General features: G+C 40.2%; 1 protein-coding gene across 2 annotated transcripts in view; it reads left to right on the top strand.

Annotated features, from left to right (window-relative positions):
• The first annotated feature begins 2822 nt into the window (after nt 1-2822).
• The window catches only part of pcm1 (pericentriolar material 1), a 38702-nt gene continuing 20236 nt past the window's right edge, over nt 2823-21288 (top strand). Inside the window, exons 1-17 of one of the 2 annotated variants that reach the window (XM_061912844.1) lie at nt 2823-3006; nt 3636-3742; nt 10309-10539; nt 10618-10947; nt 14416-14595; nt 14750-14869; nt 15686-15875; nt 16018-16127; nt 16190-16463; nt 16523-16694; nt 16784-16993; nt 17142-17308; nt 17418-17632; nt 19780-19928; nt 20005-20134; nt 20202-20369; nt 20456-20634. In XM_061912844.1, the coding sequence (XP_061768828.1) occupies nt 3647-3742; nt 10309-10539; nt 10618-10947; nt 14416-14595; nt 14750-14869; nt 15686-15875; nt 16018-16127; nt 16190-16463; nt 16523-16694; nt 16784-16993; nt 17142-17308; nt 17418-17632; nt 19780-19928; nt 20005-20134; nt 20202-20369; nt 20456-20634 (2921 nt within the window). In that variant the 5' untranslated portion in view covers nt 2823-3006; nt 3636-3646. The remainder of the gene's footprint in view (nt 3007-3635; nt 3743-10308; nt 10540-10617; nt 10948-14415; nt 14596-14749; nt 14870-15685; nt 15876-16017; nt 16128-16189; nt 16464-16522; nt 16695-16783; nt 16994-17141; nt 17309-17417; nt 17633-19779; nt 19929-20004; nt 20135-20201; nt 20370-20455; nt 20635-21288) is intronic. The other variant, XM_061912852.1, reaches the window with a different exon arrangement.

Raw genomic sequence — 21288 nt, forward strand, 5'->3', positions numbered from 1 at the left:
GAGTACCCGGAGGGAACCCACGCAGTCACGGGGAGAACATGCAAACTCCACACAGAAAGATCCCGAGCCCGGGATTGAACCCAGGACTACTCGGGACCTTCGCATTGTGAGGCAGACGCACTAACCCCTCTGCCACCGTGCTGCCCTACATATATATATATATATATATATATATATATATATATATATATACATACTGTGTGTATATGTATATATATATGTATATATATACATATATATATTACTGTGTGTATATATATATATATATATATATATATATATATATATATATATACACAGTATATATATATGTATATATATATATATATATATATATATATATATATATCCATCCATCCATCCATCCATCCATTTTCTAGCGCTTATTCCCTTTTGGGCTCGCGGGGGGCGCTGGCGCCTATCTCAGCCACATATATACATATACATATATATCAGGGGTCACCAACGCGGTGCCCGCGGGCACCAAGCCGCCCGTAAAGACCAGATGAGTCGCCCGCTGGCCTGTTCTAAAAATAGCTCAAATAGCAGCACTTACCAGTGAGCTGCCTCTATTTTTTAAATTGTACTTATTTACTAGCAAGCTGGTCTCACTTTGCTTGACATTTTTAATTCTAAGAGAGAAAAAACTCAAATAGAATTTGAAAATCCAAGAAAATATTTTAAGGACTTGGTCTTCACTTGTTTAATTAAATTAATTTTAGAGACAATTTTAGAGAAAAAATACAACCTTAAAAATGATTTTAGGATTTTTAAACACATCTACCTTTTTACCTTTTAAATTCATTTCCTCTTCTTTCCTGACAATTTAAATCAATGTTCAATTATTATTTTTTTATTGTGAAGAATAATAAATACATTTTTATTTTATTCTTCATTTTAGCTTCCGTTTTTTCGACTAAGAATATTTATCAAATATTTCTTCAAACTTATGATTAAAATTAATAAAAATATATTCTGGCAAATCTAGAAAATCTGTAGGATCAAATTTAAATTTTATTTCAAAGTCTTTTGAATTGATTTTAAAATTTTAGTTCTGGAAAATCTAGAAGAAATAATGATTGGTCTTTGTTAGAAATATAGCTTGGTTCAATTTGATATATATTCTAACAAAGTGCAGATTGGATTTTAACCTATTTAAAACATGTCATCAAAATTCTAAAATTGATCTTAATCAGGAAAAATAACTAATGATGTTCCATAAATTCTTTTTTTAATTTTTGTAAAAAGATTCGAATTAGCTAGATTTTGTCTTCATTTTTTTCGGTTGAATTTTGAATTTTAAAGAGTCAAAATTGAAGATGAACTATGTTTCAAAATTTATTTTTAATTTTTTTCGTTTTCTCCTCTTTTAAACCGTTCAATTAAGTGTTTTTTTTCATCATTTATTCTCTACAAAAAACTTTCCGTAAAAGGGAAAAAAATGTACGACGGAATGACAGACAGAAATAACCATTTATATATACACACATATATATATCCATCCATCCATTTTCTACTGCTTATTCCCTTTCGGGGTCGCGGGGGGCGCTGGCGCCTATCTCAGTTACAATCGGGCGGAAGGCGGAGTACACCCTGGACAAGTCGCCACCTCATCGCAGGGCCAACACAGATAGACAGACAACATTCACATTCACACACTAGGGCCAATTCAGTGTTGCCAATCAACCTATCCCCAGGTGCATGTCTTTGGAAGTGGGAGGAAGCCGGAGTACCCAGAGGGAACCCACGCATTCACGGGGAGAACATGCAAACTCCACAAAGAAAGATCCAGAGCCTGGATTTGAACCCAGGACTGCAGGGCCTTCGTATTGTAAGGCAGACGCACTAACCCCTCTGCCACCGTGAAGCCGTCATATATATATATATATATATATATATATATATATATATATATATATATATATATATATATATATATATATATATATACATACATACATACATACATACATACATACATACATACATACATACATACATACATACATACATACATACATACATACATACATATATATATATATATATACATATATATATATATATATATATATATATATATATATATATATATATATATATATATATATATATATATATATATATATAGTTTACATGCATCTAAAACAATACGGTCCTCTCCAAGGTTTCTCATAGTCATCAGTTAGGGACGGCGTGGCGCAGTGGGAGAGTGGCCGTGCGCAACCCGAGGGTCCCGGGTTCAAATCCCACCTAGTACCAACCTCGTCACGTCCGTTGTGTCCTGAGCAAGACACTTCACCCTTGCTCCTGATGGGTTCTGGTTGGCGCCTTGCATGGCAGCTCCCTCCATCAGTGTGTGGATGTGTGTGTGAATGGGTAAATGTGGAAGTAGTGTCAAAGCGCTTTGAGTACCTTCAAGGTAGAAAAGCGCTATACAAGTACAACCCATTTATTTATTTATTTTATCATCATTGTCACTGTCACCGACCCACTGGGGTGAGTTTTCCTTGCCCTTTTGTGGGCTCAACTGAGGATGTCGTTGTGGTCTGTGTTGTGGCTTGTGCAGCCCTTTGAGACACTGGTGATTTAGGGCTATATAAATAAACATTGATTGATTTAAATATGAGTGTATCAATCAAACAGACATGATTACGGTAAATGTGAGAATTTAGAGTAGGGTACCATCTCGAGTCACACTCCACTTCAGAAGGGGCGGGAGTGCGCGCTCAAGCTTGCTTGTCAACCGCCATTAAAGAAAAAAAAAAATGACGACTTTATTTTCCACTTTGAAGTCTTCACGGTTGTTGGACATGAAAGCAGGAGGATTTACTGCCACCTGCTGGTTGGCGACCATAGCAGAAGGATCCCACTAAAGGTCGACTGCGGCGTGAGGAAGGAAGTTTGCTGAATTTTGTCACGAAACAAATGCTTAGTCGTCTTCGGATGGATTCAGCGAGGCGTCCATGAGACGTTTGTTTAAATAGGGATCAGACAGAAGCAACGGTAATTATTCAGTTAATTTCACTTTAAAGTTTCACCCGCTTCGATGCAAGGAAGCTACGTAGCATTAGCCCGGGCGCCCTGCTTAAATGTGGCTTTTACTATTAAGTCTGCGATCAAACATGTAAAGGAATGTAACGTTAAAAAACACGGCGGGGCTGAGCGGTTGCCATGGCGATTTCCAGACCAACTGGCGCGAACTAAGCTTTGTTGACATCCTCGCGAGCTATCATGCTAAGCTAAGCGGTTTGGCGGCGCTTAAAACCTTTCCAACATTAGCTAGCTATCATCCGAATAGGTGCACTTTTTAGGGGGCTTTGAAGCTCGACGTTAGTAGCTGCTCTGTCGGTTGAGGCCTCGCGTGTGTTGGGTGCCGTTTGTGACGCTGCGTGACGTGTTGCGTGTTCCAACGCCGCCTTGCTAGCAATAGTGTCCATGCTAATTTGGGGAAATATAATTAATGTTAGGCAAGAAGAAACAAGTAAAAGCCATGTAGCAGCTGTGGAGTCGGTGGCAAAGTCTCAACAGGGTTAATCAGTGGTACAAAAAACAACAACAAATGTCAACAATGAAGCTCAACTTGTTCAGCAATGAGTGTGCATTGACCAGTATGTGTTGTTGCATTTCTGCAGACCGAGGTAAGATGGCAACAGGAGGCAGTCCTTTTGACGACGGCATGGACAAACTGCACAACTGGTCGGTCACTAATGCCACCCTGGAGGACAGACTTAACAACATGGTAAAAGAGATTGATTGATTGATGATTGGCACACACAAGAAAGTAGTCATGCGGTGCTTCCTGTTTTCTCTTAGGTAGACATACAATGTAAGCTTTCATTCATCCTCTGTCACTCACAAGACGGGGAAAGTTGCTACATCACAGCCGCCTTTCAACTCTGGCCCCTTTTTCCTCTGCCTGTGTTTATGCATTGATTGATTGAAACTTTTATTAGTAGATAGCACAGTTTAGTACATATTCCGTACAATTGACCACTAAATGGTAACACCCGAATAAGTTTTTCAACTTGTTTAAGTTGGGGTCCACGTTAATCAATTCATGGTACAAACTAGGGACGGATTAATCGGTAACCGAATATATTCAGCCGAATATGGCAAAAAAAGCCACATTCGGCCTTCGGTGGAATGAGTTAAAAACAAGGCCGAATAGTGGCGTGTGACGCAATTTTTTGACGCAGTGACGCAATCAACCAACGTGCGGTGACGTTGGGATATGTTGTGTACCTGTATAAGTGTATGAGGTTACAAGCACACACTCTTTGAGATTTAGTGGGGCGTCTGTTTACATTATTAGCCTGTTGTGTAGGCTACCTGTATAAGTGTAAGAGGCTACAAGCACACACTTAATTGAGATTTACTTGAGCCCACTGTTTACATTATTAGCATATCTACTGTGGCTAAGCAGACATTTGTCACAAGGACAATAATTCATTTGTTGTGGGTTTATCCCCTTTAATGCACTTTATTTTTTTTTGGAATGCATGTTTTGTTTGAAGGCCTAATATAAATGAAAAACTTTGTGCTTTTTTTGAAAAGCAAAGGCTACTGGAATATCAAAAAAAATGTCAATATTCAATAAAAAATTACTTTATTTGAAAAACATGTCTAAATATTTATTCTAGGCTATTTATGCAATATTAAAAAAAATTGTGAAAAACTGCATTCATTATTCGGTATTCGGCCTTCGGCCAAGCGTTTAAATTTTATTCGGCTTCGGCCACACATTTTCATTTCGGTGCATCCTTAGTACAAACATATACTATCAGTATAATACAATCATCACACAAGTTAAAGGCCTACTGAAATTAGATTTTCTTATTTAAACGGGGATAGCAGGTCCATTCTATGTGTCATACTTGATCATTTCGCGATATTGCCATATTTTTGCTGAAGGATTTTGTAGAGAACATCCACGATAAAGTTTGCAACTTTCGGTGCTAAGAGAAAAGCCCTGCCTCTACCGGAAGTCGCAGACGATGACGTCACATGTTGATGGCTCCTCACATATTCACATTGATTTTAATGTTAGCCTCCAACAAAAACAGCTCTTCCGACCGAGAAAACGACAATTTCCCCATTAATTTGAGCGAGGATGAAACATTTGTGTTTGAGGATATTGATAGCGACGGACTAGAAAAAAAAAAAACGCTATTGCATTGAGACCGATTCAGATGTTTTTAGACACATTTACTAGGATAATTCTGGGAAATCCCTTATCTTTCTATTGTGTTGCTAGTGTTTTAGTGAGTTTAACAGTACCTGATAGTCGGAAGTGTACGTCCACAGCCGGGTGTTGACGCGCAGTGTCTCAGGGAAGTCGACGGCAGCTGTATGGGCGGCACAAACTCAGCTGATATCCGGTAAGAAGCGACTTTTTAACCACAATTTTCTCACCGAAACCTGCTGTTTGACATTTGTTTTGGATCCATGTCCGCTCTGATCCATAGTAAAGTTTCACCTCCGTGAATTTTAAACAAGGAATCACCGTGTGTTTGTGTGGCTAATGGCTAAAGCTTCCCAACTCCGTCTTTCTACTTTGAATTCTCCAATATTAATTGAACAAATTGCAAAAGATTCAGCAACACAGATCTCAAAAATACTGTGTAATTATGCCGTTAAAGCAGACGACTTTTAGCTGTGTGTGTGCGCAGCGCTCATATTCCTAACAGCCCGTGACGTCAAGTGTACACGTGTTCATTACGCGACGTTTTCAAGAAAAAACTCCCGGGAAATTTTAAATTGCAGTTTAGTAAACTAAAAAGGCCGTATTGACATGTGTTGCAATGTTAATATTTCATCATTGATAAATAAACTATCAGACTCCGTGGTGGGTAGTAGTGGGTTTCAGTAGGCCTTTAATCATCATAGTATATACATTGAATTATTTACATTATTTGCAATGCGGGGGGTGGGACGAGGAGCTTTGGTTGATATCAGTACTTCAGTCATCAACAATTGCATCAACAGAGAAATGGACATTGAAACAGTGTAGGTCTTACTTAGCAGGATATGTACAGCCATCAGAGAACATAGTGAGTTCAGATAGCATAAGAACAAGTATATACATTAGAAAAACATTTGATTATTTACATTAGGTTATTTACAATCCTGGGAGATGGCATGTGAATGTAGAAGGGTATTAGTAAAGGCTTGAAGTTGCGTGGAGGTGTTGTTTTAGAGCAGTTTTGAAGGAGGATAGAGATGCACTTACTTTTACACCTGTTGGGAGTGCATTCCACATTGATGTGGCATAGAAAGAGAATGAGTTAAGAACTTTGTTAGATCGGAATCTGGGTTTAAAGTGGTTTGTGGAGCTCCCCCTGGTGTTGTGGTTATGACGGTCATTTACGTTAAGGAAGTAGTTTGACATGTACTTCGGTATCAGGGAGGTGTAGCGGATTTTATAGACTACGCTCAGTGCAAGTTGTTTTACTCTGTCTTCCACCCTGAGCCAGCCCACTTAGGAGAAGTGCAATTTGCAATTGTTTTCTCTCACTCAGCTTTGATAAAAAACAATAGTTACACCAGGGGTAGGAAACCTATGCCTCTCGAACCAGATGTGGCTCTTTTGATGATTGCATCTGGCTCTCAAGATAAATCTTAGCTGACATTGCTTAACACGATAAGTAATGACTAATTCTGCTGGTAATCACGGTGTGGCTGGCACAGCCATTCTCCCAACCGCGCCACGCCGTCCCCCAGAAAGTAGCTGTGTTGTGCACCTTGGTTTTCTCAGGTAGACATACACGATAGAGGATGAATGAAACCTGTTACTCACAAGACGGGGAAAGTTGCTACATCACAGGCGTGATAACAGCCAGCTTTCAAACTCTGGCCCCTCTTACTGACTCAGTCTTTGCAATTGTTTTCTGTCATTCAGCCTTGATAAAAAACAATAGTTTTCATTCATCCCGTTACACCAGGAATAGGGAACCTACGGCTCTCGAACCAGATGTGGCTCTTTTGATGACTGAAACTGGCTCTCAGATAAATCTTAGCTGACATTGCTTAACACGATAAGTAATGAAAAATTCCGCTGTTAATTACAGTGTTGCTGGCACGGTCACTCTCCTAACCGCGCCACGCCGTCCCCCAGAAAGTAGTCGTGTTGTGCACCTTAGTTTCTCTTAAACCCTAAAGACAGAGGATGAATGAAACCTGTTACTCACAAGACGGGGAAAGTTGCTACATCACAGCTGTGATAACAGCCGGCTTTCAAACTCTGGCCCCTTTTACTCAACTTGTGTCTGCAATTGTTTTCTGTCAATCAGCCTTCATAAAAAAAACAATTGATTTCATTCATCCCGTTACACCAGGGGTAGGGAACCTATGGCTCTCGAACCAGATGTGGCTCTTTTGTTCATTTGATCTGGCTCTCAGATAAATCTTAGCTGACATTGCTTAACACGATAACTAATGAAAAATTCCGCTGGTAATCACAGTGTTGCTGGCACTGCCGTCCCCCAGAAAGTAGTCGTGTGTGCACCTTGGTTTCTCTTAGACACAAAAGACAGAGGATGATTGAAACCTGTTACTCACAAGACGGGGGGTAAACACAAAAGATAGAGAATGAATGAAACCTGTTACTCACAAGACGGGAAAAGTTGCTACATCACAGCCGTGATAACAGTTGGGTTTCAAACTCTGGCCCCTTTTACTCTGCCTGTGTCTGTGCAATTGTTTTCTTTCACTCAGCCTTGATAAAAAAAACAATAGTTTTCATTCATCCCGTTACACCAGGGGTAGGGAACCTATGGCTCTCGAACCAGATGTGGCTCTTTAGTTGATTGCATCTGGCTCTCAGATAAATCTTAGCTGACATTGCTTAACACGATAACTAATGAAAAATTCCGCTGGTAATCACAGTGTTGCTGGCACTGCCACGCCGTCCCCCAGAAAATAGTCGTGTTGTGCACCCTAGTTTCTCTTAGGTGGTGTTGCGTTTGGACCAGATGTTCATCAGGGGGAATTTTAAGCTGCTGGTCACCCCCAAGTTCTTTCAATGACACATAAGCTGATTTTAAATGAATCCCAGATAGAGTAGGTATTCTGACATTTTATTCCAAAGCTTTGGGAAACCAACCTATGAACAAAACCTTCAAATCGCATTGCCCAAGTTGATCTGACAATACTACGGAAACGCTGTCTTCTTCAATATGCCGGCTTTCAACTCTGACCCCTTTTATTCTGCCTGCGTCTATGCTAGTGTTTTCTCTCACTCGGCCTTGATAAAAAAAACAACAATAGTTTTCATTCATCCCGTAACCAGGGGTAGGAAACCTACGGCTCTCGAGCCGGATGTCGCTCTTTTGATAACTCTCAGATAAATCTTAGTTGACATTGCTTAACACGATAAGTAGTGAATAATTCCGCTGGTAATCAAAGTGTTAAAAATAACATTCCAAATCTAAAACATTCTCATGTATTTTACTCTCTCCACCTGTTCAAGAAGTCCCATTAATGGTAAGAAGTATTTTATTTATTATTGGTTAGCTTCAACATAACAATGTTATTGAAAAGAATATGAGACTTATTATACTCTAAAAATGTTGGTCTTATTTAAAAATGCGCGCATTTTGTTGTCCACCCATCCATCCATTTCTACCGCCTGTCCTTTTTGGGATCGTAGGGGGTGCTGGAGCCTATCTCAGCTGCATTTGGGTGGATTCAGTGTCAAAAAATATTAAGTGGCTCTCACAGACATCCATTTTAAAATATTTGGCCTTTCATGGCTCTCTCAGCCAAAAAAGTTCCAGACCCCTATGTTACACAGCAGTCATAAATAGCCGGCTTTAAATTCTGGCCCCTTGTACACTGCCTGTATGTGTGCAATTGTTTCTGCTACTCATCCTTGATTAAAAAAAAAACAACAAATTGTCTTTAGGTCAACTTGTCTGTGTGAAAGGTGTGATGTAAACAAAGAAGTGTCAACAGGACCGTATGATATTACTAGGGTGCAGGGCTGCAGCTATCAATGATGATAGTAATCGAGTAATCTATCAGTTAGTTTCTCCGATTAATCCAGTAATGGGAGAAAAAACACTTTGTAGTCTCAATGTATAGTTTAGGGAAATAGGCTGAAATAAACAGGTTTTTATGGCTGCCAGCAAATTTTTTTACCTGTTTAGTTACCTTCTTTTCCATGACCTTTTATTTTACCTTCTTTACTGTCCATTTACATTCATTTGCCCTCTGTATATATTATTTTACCTTGTTTTCCTTCTATTTAGCTTCTTTTACCTGAAATCTACTTTTTACCTGTCATTTACCTGATTTTACCTGTATTTTACTTTCATTTACCTTGCCTGTCATTTACCTTAGTTCAGTGGTTCTCAAATGGGGGTACTTGAAGGTATGCCAAGGGGTACGTGAGATTTTTTTTAAATATTCTAAAAATAGCAACAATTCAAAAATCCTTTATAAACATATTTATTGAATAATACTTCAACAAAATGTGAATGTAAGTTCATAAACTGTGAAAGAAATGCAACAATGCAATATTGACGGCTAGATTTTTTTGTGGACATGTTCCATAAATATTGATGTTAAAGATTTATTTTCTTGTGAAAAAATGTTTAGAATTAAGTTCATGAATCCAGATGGATCTCTATCACAATCCCCAAAGAGGGCACTTTAAGTTGATGATTACTTCTATGTGTAAAAATCTTTATTTATAATTGAATCACTTGTTTATTTTTCAACAAGTTTTTAGTTATTTTTTTATCTTTTTTTCCTAATAGTTCAAGAAAGACCACTACAAATGAGCAATATTTTGCACTGTTGTACAATTTAATAAATTAGAAACTGATGACATAGTGCTGTATTTTACTTCTTTATCTCTTTTTTTCAACCAAAAATGCTTTGCTCTGATTAGGGGGTACTTGAATTAAAAAAATGTTCACAGGGGGTACATCACTGAAAAAAGGTTGAGAACCACTGCCTTAGTTTACCCGTCATTTACATTCATTTACCTTACCTGTCATTTAAGTTATTTCACCTTCAATTGAACTTTTACTTAGTTTTACCTTCTATTTAGTTTTGCCTTCTTTTATGCGGTGCATATGTTTTTAATAGTTACATTTGTTAAACTATTAATAAAAGCCACATGATACAAATCACAGCTTTTTTCTAATCAAATTTAACAATTTAATTGATTAATAATTACTGTAGTGCAATCAGTGACCTCAATCTTGCTACAGAGTTTTCTAGATATTCTAACCTTAATTGAAGTAAATAACTAAGGAGCTTGCTCGGTAGCTAACTACATGTTGGTCCGTGTTTGTTCAGGCGTGGGGTGCACAGCAGAAGAAGGCAAACCGCTCCTCGGAGAAAAACAAAAAGAAGCTGCCGGCCGCTGTGGTGGAAAGCCGCCTGACCAATGACATCTCGCCTGACTCCACCCCTTGGAGCGGACGCAGGAGACCCCTCCAAGTCAAGTACGCCACCCAGTGGTCCGTGCCGGACCAGGCGGAACTGGACAAGATCCATCAAAGGATCAATTTCTCAGATTTGGATGAGGTGAAAAGAACTTCATGATGTCCTCAGTGCTTGCTTGGTAACTTTTATTATAAGTGAGATGGGTTTCTTTCTTTTTAGAGCATCGGGAGCGACTCCCAGGGCCGCGTCACCGCCGCCAACAACCAGCGGCAATTGGCGGCCGAGAACAGGAAGCCTCACAACTTCCTGCCGCTGCACGTCAACACTAACAAGAGCAAGGAGCTGCTCCCACCCATGTCCTCTTCCAACCCGCCCACTCCTGGCGCCCCCAGAGAGACTGAGCGACAGAGCCCAGCACCAAGGGATGCGACAACCCCCGCCGCTCCTGCCAAGGCAACACCAGCAAGGCTCATGCGCGGCAGCGCCGAGAGAGGTCTGCTGGGGCGCGCTGACCACAAGAGACGAGAGACTGACGTTGACAGGAGCCAGGTAAAGTTTCGGTTTGTCCCACACACACTCGGTCAATATTAGTGAGCTGCTTCTTTGAGGTTGTAAAGTACTTTTTGAATCTTGCAATAACGTGTTTGAAGACAACCCCGTCAGTCCACATTAGGAACAATCAAAGCCTTGCAGCCAAACTGGTTTTGTATGTCGTTTATCTGAGGAAGTTGTTCCTGTTCACATAGTTTGCCAAAGAGGGAAGACTCAGTAAATCCCCATTATTTTGTATTTACAAGGCAGGTTTTTGATTGATACTTTTATTAGTAGATTGCACAGTACAGTACATATTCCGTACAATTGACCACTAAATGGTAACACCCGAATAAGTTTTTCAACTTGTTTAAGTCGGGGTCCACGTTAATCAATTCATGGTAAGGTGCCAGCAATGTTTTGACACAGGGTTTACCAAAAAATGGGGACACATAAGTTTTAGCCTTTGGGGCTATGCACATTTCAAAGTACAATAAAGGCATGTGCAGAGTTGAGTGCCACCCTGCCACACAACTCTGGGTTCACTGAAATGGACCAGTAGGCGAAGGTGAATTATATCTATGTAGCACTTTTCTCTAGTGACTCAAAGCGCTTTACATAGCGAAACTTAATATCTAAGCTACATTTTTCAAACCAGTGTGGGTGGCAATGGGAGCAGGCGGGTAAAGTGTCTTGCCCAAGGACACAACGGCAGTGACTAGGTTGACAGAAGCGGGGATCGAACCTGGAACCCTCAAGTTGCTGGCACGGCCGCTCAACCAACCGAGCTATACCGAGCTATACCGCCAGTATGAGATATTCTCCGAAATAACAAACAATTGAATATATTTTGGGCAATGAATCATGTCTACTATGTTACGTCATTGCTTCTCAATTATTCTGTTACGTCCCACTCGAGGAAGAAGAAAACATTTTCTACCCAATCTACTTTTGCTCCAACTATAAAAAGTATAATGTCTATAAAGTTGTTACACCTCTGCATAACATGTTATCCTTATTAACATTAAAGAAAACCGAAAATAAATTACAAGAAGGAATAACTTTATTAACATTGTTTTATGGTCCTCATCAACCAATCAGTCAAAGTTAATTTATATAGCAATTAATAACCGGTGCCTCCCAGGCCTCCACAAACTAAAATTACATCAATCATGATAATGCGAGAGTCCTGTCCATTTAGGGCAAATGGGGGGCTGGGGGGGTGTCACAGGAGGTCTCCATTATAGGTTTTAGAACTTAGTTTTAGAACAGCTAGCATTTCCTCCAGACTAGTCTCTTTCCAGGGATTATCCATGGCCATCTGGTAACCTCTCCTTTCAGGAGAGCGTGGCAAAAAAAGAGAGGGAAGCTGCTTGCAAGTCAACTGGTCTAAAAATTGAGGCTTTTTAAAAGCTAAAGTCTATAGATGAGTTTTAAGGTGGGACTTAGATGCTTCTACTGAGGTAGCATCTAACTGTTGAGGGTAGGGCATTCCACAGTACTGGAGCCCGAATATAAAAACACTCTAGAGCCTGCAAACTTTTTTTGAGCTCTGTGAATAACTAAAAGGTTTCTGGAAGAAACGTAAGGTACAATACAATCGTCAAGATAAGATGTTGCCAAACCGTTGGATATTTTGTACATAGTAACAAAAAGGAAAAAAAAAATACTTAAAAGAAATAAAATAATAATACATTTTTAAATTGATGTAATACATTTTTAAATTGATCAGCAACATTAACTCGGAAGCACACTTTATAAGACACTTTAATCTTTTAAGATTAATGGGTACAATCAGCATGTTTTGTAGCGCACAGCTTTTTGAAGCAGAGTTTGAAGCATGACACTGATAAAACATGTTCTCAGTGCCAACCCTGGTGTTGCATTACACCCCGCTATTTGAGAAGAACTGCCTTACGTTTGTGTTTTTGTGTGCTTATGCTTGCAGCCCCGCAGATAAACAAAATGGTGGAAGACTGACAAGTGTTCACCTGGTTTCTTTCATTACGCTGTTACAGATAGCTCAAAAGAATATGGGCGGGTATTCATCTACCTTTCAGGAAATATCCGTAATGGAGCAAGTCATTACATTTTGGGGGCCGATTAGGATTATTTCTACTACGTCGCCTTACGTTTACGTTACGAGCTTCAACTTGTGAGTGTATGCTTGCTTCCTAAGTCTGACCTTTTCTCACAAAGACATTTGCTCAACAGGCAGGAGGCTTCACTCAGTTACACTCAGTCCGCTATAGAAAGCGCAAAATGTTTTGGCCTTTTGGGGCTGATTTGTATCACCGTCTGGATTCAGGAATTTTTTATTATTAAAACTGTAAGCATTAGGGCTGTGAATCTTTGGGCAGCAGATGACTTGGTTCGATTCTTGGTGTAACTGTTTCTTTTTAAATCGATAATACTTTTTTTGTAATATTGGATGCCAGGTTTATGATTAACTACATTCCTCCATAAAATAGAAACATTCAAAATAAAAAATAATTTATATATCACTTAAAAGAAAACTGTTTTAAAAAAAAATAAATCTACCATCACATTTAATAAAGTCTAATACAAAAAAAGGCAAAATAAGTATCCAATACTTCTTTTTTCTAAAGTAAATCTGTACAGCAAATATGTACAGCAGATTTGCTGTACATATTTGCCTAAGTGGCTGGACAGGATGAATGAAAAAATAAAATGTTTTGCTTTTTTTGAATCGTTACAAATAACAATAGTGATTAATTCAAAAATCTATTTTTTTGACACCCCAAGTAAGCATGTCACTTTTATAGAATACCTTCATTCCTTTGTGGTGGAGAAAAATAGTGTGTCCATCAACAAATGCTACCCATCGTTCATACACCGTATCAAATCTTATGGAATCGTTCTTTGTTTAAAAGTTTGTGTTGGGCAGCTTGATTTCGGTTGGTAGAGCGGCCGTACCAGCCACTTGAGGGGTTCCAGGTTTCATCCCCGCTTTCACCATCCTATAGTCGATGCCGTAGTGTCTTTGGGCAAGACACTTCAAGCATCCGCTCCTAGTGCCAGCCACACTGGTTTGAACTTAAATATGTAGATAATGAGTTTCACAATGTAAAGCGCTTGGAGTCTCTAGAGAAAAGCGCTATATAAATGTAACTCACTTCTCTTCACACTCTAGAATATATTGTTTTTTAAGCGTATCGTAACCAATGTATCCAGATGCGTATCTAATCATCCATCAACAAAGAGATGTACAACTATATATGCGGTGCATTCATGCGCAGACTGCAATAATATACTTGAGAATCACGTCATTCAATAAGTAGGATGAAAGTGAGGCAGAGTGGTGCGGCTCAATCTAGGCCAGTTTATAAATATGCCTCCCTTAGTTGCCCAGCGAGAATTGTGCACAGTCCCAGTTTCTGTCCTCGCTGTAGCCCAGTTTTATCAGCTGTCATCACTTTTTACATTGCTTGTGATTCCTTTTTTTTTGAACGCCCGCCGGTTTAGACTGCACAGTTGGTGACCAAACTGGTGCAGGTACGAGAGTACATCAGCAAGGCTTGCTCCATGCGCGATGACCTGGTGGAGAAGAACGATGTGCCAGCCAACGTGGAGCGCCTCTCTCATCTCATCGAGCACCTCAAGGAGCAGGAGAAGTCCTACTTGCGCTTCTTGCAGAAAATACTGGCAAGTTTTTAGTCTTTGTCTTGTTCTGCTGGTGTTCACTAAAAGAGACTTCATAAGTGCAAGATTGTAAACCTGTCCTACCATGTGTATTATTAATGCCAACATGTCCATCGTTGTCTTGCATCATTGGTTGTCCTCTCTGTTGATGTGGTAGGCTCGGGAAAATGAGGACGAGGACCTTAGGACCCAGGACTCTGCAGTGGGTTCTGGTTCTTTGGTAGAGAGCACATCCCTGAACGCTGATGTCAGGTCTTCAGATGCCTCAAGTGCACCGGTATGCTTAGCTATACAGTACAATGACATATATATATATATATATATATATATATATATATATATATATATTTTTTTTTAATCTTACAGTCCTTGGTAAGCCCGGGAAAATATGAGTTAAATGATGAATTCAAATGAACTACATTTTGCCACCATCGATAAATTGCTATCTTTCTTTCGTCTCTCTCTTCCAAAGAGGGTTCTCTCTGTATCATTATAGCAGAAATAAATGAACACAGTTAACTCTCTTGTCAGTCATACGCTACCTATGTCACTGTAGGCGGGGCTGCTCGCTTACCCACACAGGATGCAATGACAGAGCCCCGCTAGTCGCTAGTGAGAACTTAGTACCATAAAGTAAGAATTAGGAGCCAAATAGGAATATTTTGTTTTCAAACCGAATTAGTAAATAAGTCCTTTAACACGAACAAGCGAATCGGTATGCCCAAAGTGTTGGAAAGTGATAGCAACAAAAAGACAACAAAACAAACCATTTAAGTCAGTTTTTGTAACCAGGGAAAACTGCACTGGAAAATGTTTCTAACAAATTGCATCCATTTCATTTGTATTGTTTTACATAGAATAATTAAAGGCTCTGGAGCTTCAATGGTAACAATGAGTAAAAGGTTAATTGCAATATTAATATTTTATATTATGATTACATTAGTGCTTAATTTGGTGTCTAAATAATTGCTTACAATATTATCATATATCGACAAGGACATGTTGGACAATATGGTCCAGCAAAATGTGTTACTGGGCCAGGCCTGGTCCTTGGATTGCTTGTCTTGCATTAAAATGTGTGTTTTCTCGATAGGGCGGCTGGCCTGAAGCATCAATGCGGGACCAGAAAGAAGAGCTTGAGAACTTTCGCAAGCAGCACGAGCTTCTGAAGAAGATGCTAGAGCAGCAGGAGCAGCTCAGGGCCCTGCAGGGTCGACAGGAGGCACTGCTGGCCATGCAACATAGTGCAGAGCGTGCACTCGCCGTGATTGAGGACGCAGCAGGTGCACATTATTTGCAGTTGGTTTACATTTGATTGAAGTGCAACTCGCGATGTTCAGATTTTCCACATTAATTTGCGTTCATTTTCGTTTACACATAATGCCTTATGTTTGTGTTTTATGCGGCTCCCCAACAACACACCAGTTGTCACAGAAACCACCGGCAGTGTGTCAGGCCTGAGCATCACCTCAGAGCTCAACGATGAGTTGAACGATTTGATCCAACGTTTCCACAACCAACTGAGGGACTCCCAGGTGTGCCAAAATGTTTGTTTTATTGTGTGCTCGCATTTTACGTTTTATCCTTTGTTCCATAGACCAAGTCGGTGCCCGACAACCGCCGCCAGGCAGAGAGCCTCTCACTCTCCAGAGAAGTGAGCTGGTCCAGGACTCCTCGGGGGTTTGGTCCACCTGAACACAGGCCCGTCCTTCACTCTGCCTCAGGGCCTCACTCTGGCCTGGACACGGGAGCGACTGCTGCCAGTGTCAAACTCACTCACCTTCAAGAACTCCAGGAAAAGAAGGAAACTATGGACAAGATCCTGCAGGAGCTACACTCCCTCCGAGACCAAACTCTAAACAACAGCTACAGTAAGGACGTTTTTATCGTATTTATTGTCAACCTTTGAGCAACACTCCTTAAACAACAGGTGGTGTATTTGGAGGTGGCGGCTTCTCGACACAGTGCAGTTTGAGTACTGGAGGATCATCAGATTGTCCATCTGCTGTTTGCTCTAATGGAGCCACAGCTGCTGCTTCCTTTCATCCATCGCACGCACGACACGACGATAGTTCCAACCCTGCAGACAAACTCAGGCAAATGCAAGAAAAAAACAACCTTTTTAAAGAGTGATTTGATATAAAGACTCCAGATAATTTGATCATTTTTCTTTGATTCTGTGCACCAACAGGGAGCTGAAGGAGGTCCACAAACGTTTTAACGAGCTACGGGAATTGGTACAGTACTTTGAGCAGACCTCTGATATGATGGTGGACGCGGTTAATGAAAATGTGAAAGAGGAAGAGGAGGAAGACGAGGAGGGGGAGGAAACGGAGGAAGGCTCCATAGAGGCCATGTTTGACTGTGACCAAGAGAATCGGCAACCGCCGACTAACATCAGGTAAGGCTTTTATCAAAAAGCATATTCATCCCCCAATAGGTTATGTAGTTCCCTTGCTTTTACATTATCAGTGGCGCATTGCGGTCAGGTTATACAAAGAGTGGTGTGGAATTTCAGATGTAACCGTGCCGTCTGTTCACATGCTTAGAAACCCACAGCGCAGCGGAAACTGGAGCGACTTGAATGGCCACGGCAACCACTGCGCCGTCTCAAGTAACGCCATCAACAACCGCAACAGCCGACTCAACACAGAGTGTGAGATCAACAACCGGTCAGCGGCCAACCTCCGCAGCTTCAATATCCCCTCAGCCATTGGTATGTCACGTGACACATAAGACAAACAAAAAACCCAATATTTGATAAAGACATTTCTAAACTATTTTGTAAATAAATTTGATCGGTTTGGCTTTTCACCCTCCTGTAGAGTGCCAGTACAACACGGACTCCGCATACAACTGGATGAAGGATGAAGATGGTCTCAATAACGACGAGAGCGCACATGCTGAGGGTCCAGATGAAGAGGCGTCGGGGTCGCAATCGAGCAGCAGCCTCGTTTTTGGTGCCTCCCTCACTCATGAGGTCCACCAGTACAAAGTCAAGCAGCAGCGTAAGCTTCAGGAGCTTGTTGCCATGGTTCAGGTGGGAATAACATGCATATTTTTATGTATACGTTAAGTGTGTATTGGGGCGTTGTAGGAGCTTGGAACAGCATTCATTTCTTTAACATGCACAATTTATTTGAATAATTTGTCGTGCGGCGCCATCATTTCGATGTCCAAAAAATTACAGACCTGTTAATCAGATAGCTGATAAGGTTTGATGTGTTGAGACGCCTGATTTTTTTTTTCTCTCCTCGCAAACTTTTTTTCAGGAAATTTGGTGCACAAGGCAAACTGAATGTCCTGCTGATAAAACAGCCAATAAGTCCCACACGATCTATACCAAGTTGGTTTAAATAAGCTCAGAGAAATTTACGACTGGCCGTTTACAGCACGGAATTGAAGAAAAGAAGCGCGTGATTTCCTCAAAGCCCAGTACTTGGAGCGTATTTTTCTCATTGCAGCTATTTTTTTAATGTCCGTGGATTTTATTAAAATAAAATTTGTCAATTTTCATGCACAAATCAAATTCTTAGATTTTGTTTTCATACAGTATTTTACTCTTATCCAACAGAACTTCTGCGGTTATTTCATCCATTGTATTGACTACATTAACAATGGCTGCATTTTCTTACTTGCTGTGGTGCAATACTGCCATGTATTTTGATGCTTACATTGCATTGAGCAGGAAGTCACTGTGCCCGCTTGAAGGTAATTAACAGCTAAAGAAGTAATTTACAAAAGGTAAACATGTTAAGCTCTAAGCTATTAGGAGCTAGAATCTACACAACAGCTAAGCACACAATTGCAAACAAGCTGGACATACATAGTAAGTGTTCTTAATTGAACAATATTGCAGTCTAAAACACATTTGTCATTATAAATAAAAATCAAATAACTATACAGGCTTCCCAGGAAATATAGCGTTTCAATCATTACAGTCGCATCACATTGCGCATTAAAATATTTTTAAAGCATATTCTACAATTTTTTTTGGACCTAAATTATATACAAATTTTCAAGCATAATTATGACGATATAAATCAATATCAATACTACTTTAGTATTGGCCACTGGAGTAGACCAAATCAATCAGAGCGTGCTGTTCAGTATTGTGGCCACTGATTGGCTCAGCCTTAGAAAGTACTACTATTTTGCATTATAAGTTAGGTTAAGGTGATTAAACAGGGTTATTTCATGTCTGGAGGGCTCTCATAATGTTGAAAAACATAAGTAAAAGATTGTAAACAGGTTTCGTAGCTCTAGTTACCCAAAATTTTATTTTTATAAATTCATTACCGATTACTACTTCACTGAAATTAATTTACTGTATCACGGTCATGAAATCAATTAACCACAATAAACGAGGCACGACAGTAGTTGCATATATTACAAACATTTCCGCATCATCCAGTTTACAGTCAAGCGCTTAGCTTTATTTATTGTTGTGGCTTGTAGGTGTCGCCAAATAACAATTACCACTCCACTTTGTCTTAATTAAAGACATTGTAAGTCCATTCCAGAGAGTTAATAATAAATTGTGGTTTGTGTCTTTCCTACCTACCAATTTCACTTGATCATTCCACGCTACAAATCCAAATTATATATGACTTGTGTTGATATCATATTGGATTAATATCATTGTTTCGAAATTTAAAAAGTTATATCGGGATACCCCTACAACTGACCCATTTAAATTTTATATCGACCAAAGCGGTCAGCCATGCTTACTCAAGCGACACTTTTTTGTAATAACACCGGGTTGTCAACATGACAACTAACTTAAACCTGGTTTTAAGAACCCTTTAAATAATCTAGTTTCATTGACAACCTGGTCCGGTGAAGATAAGGTCATTTAAAAAAAAAAAAAAAAAAGATGAATAAATAAAATACAATTTCTTGAATAAAAAAGAAAGTAAAATGTTAGTGGAGCAGCAGAACACACAATCAAGTGTGCTTCACAGACTGTATCCCTTGCACACTGTATTGTTCTGTATTGTAGGAACCAGAATATTAGTAACAGAAAGAAACAACCCCTTTTGTGTGAATGGGGGAGGGAGGTTTTTTGGGTTTATGCACTAATTGTAAGTGTATCTTGTGTTTTTTTATGTTTAATAATTAAAGAAAACATAAACAACAAAAACACTAAAATGTGTTGTAAAGTATTTCCTTTTGCCCTGTGTACAGAGTGATGACACGGACACAACAACAGCTAATGAAGAGGAAACTTTACACCAGCAGCAAAATAACACAAGAGTTTGTGTTCGAGGCTCGCAGGCAGCTGCATCGACACAGCATCCCAGGGAATCGGACGCCGTTCTCTACAGCAAGGCCAGGTACATAAGCCAAAGTCCACCGGAGGATGTGTAGAGATGCATATTTTTACTGTGTCATCCTGATGTGACCGAACAGGGAGAAGATATACAAAGAGAAGCTTCGTATGCAGAAGCAGGCACTCAAACAGGTACACGAAGAGAGTCGGATGCTTTGCGAAATTCAAGCCAAGATCCAGGACCTCCAGCTGACTTGCCCTGACTTGCAGGTATCCTCGCAACATGTCGGCAACTACATTGCTGTCCACTGTACTTTCTAAATGTTATCTGCTTTAGTCCTCATTGTCCAGCCAAGTGGGTGACCAATGTTGGCCATGGAAGATCCCGGCTGTGGCTTCAACCCCGGTCGTCGTGCAGCCTACCTCCTCTGCGCCTAAACCCAGTCCGCCGGGACTCAAGCCCACCGCTCCAGAAGCTGCGGCTACTTCAGTCACCGACAACGAGGTGACACACACAAACACATGAAAAAAAAAAAAATTGTGTCTTTTAATTAAAAATAAATCAACCTTATCTGCTTTTGCGTTTGCCAGCAGCTGTGGTCGGAGATGCGTCGTCACCAGATCTTGCGGGAAGAACTGCGGCAGCGCCGTAAGCACCTGGAGTCCTTAATGGCTGAACATCAGAGACGCAGCGGCATCGCTTACTCCCCCTGTAGGACTAACGAGCAAGCGGGTTCCTCCTCCGAGATTGTCTGTAGTCGGGATGAAAGGTTTGATGCAGTTTTGTAAAATGCAATGTTTATTATAATTCGCAATGTTTCCTTGCTATTTTGAGGGCCTTAAAGGGGAACTCTTTCACAATCCCTATGTAAGACAAGAACACATATTTATTTTTAAAATGCATTTTAATTTTTATTACACGGCTGCAGGTACAATGTGGCGATCAATGCAGTTAATGGGAGTCATCTATTGCGCCCACAAACCTCCAATTGTCCTTTTTGGGGTGGCGGGGGCAGCTGGAGCTTATCCCAGATGCATTCGGGCGAGAGGCGTGGTACACATTGGACAAGTCGCCACCTCATCGCAGAGCCAACACAGATAGACAAACATTCATAAATTCCTCTCAAAACGTGGATATAAACCACGTTTTAGCGACATTGTTTTTAGTGTAATCCTAATGGTAAATGGTAAATGGGTTGTACTTGTATAGCGCTTTTCTACCCCTTTTTAAGGAGCCCAAAGCGCGTTGACGATATTTCCACATTCGCCCATTCAAACACTGACAGCAGGAGCTGCCATGCAAGGCGCTAAGCTAACGCTAAGTGACTATTTTCAGCGGCGCATTGATTACAGAGCTAACTAGCTTATGCAGCTATTGACATACTGAGCCGGAGAGTTGCTGAATTTCCTCTGAGTTTTCCTCG

The sequence above is a fragment of the Nerophis ophidion genome, linkage group LG01, assembly GCF_033978795.1.
Source record: "Nerophis ophidion isolate RoL-2023_Sa linkage group LG01, RoL_Noph_v1.0, whole genome shotgun sequence".
In the NCBI taxonomy this organism is placed as follows: domain Eukaryota; kingdom Metazoa; phylum Chordata; class Actinopteri; order Syngnathiformes; family Syngnathidae; genus Nerophis; species Nerophis ophidion.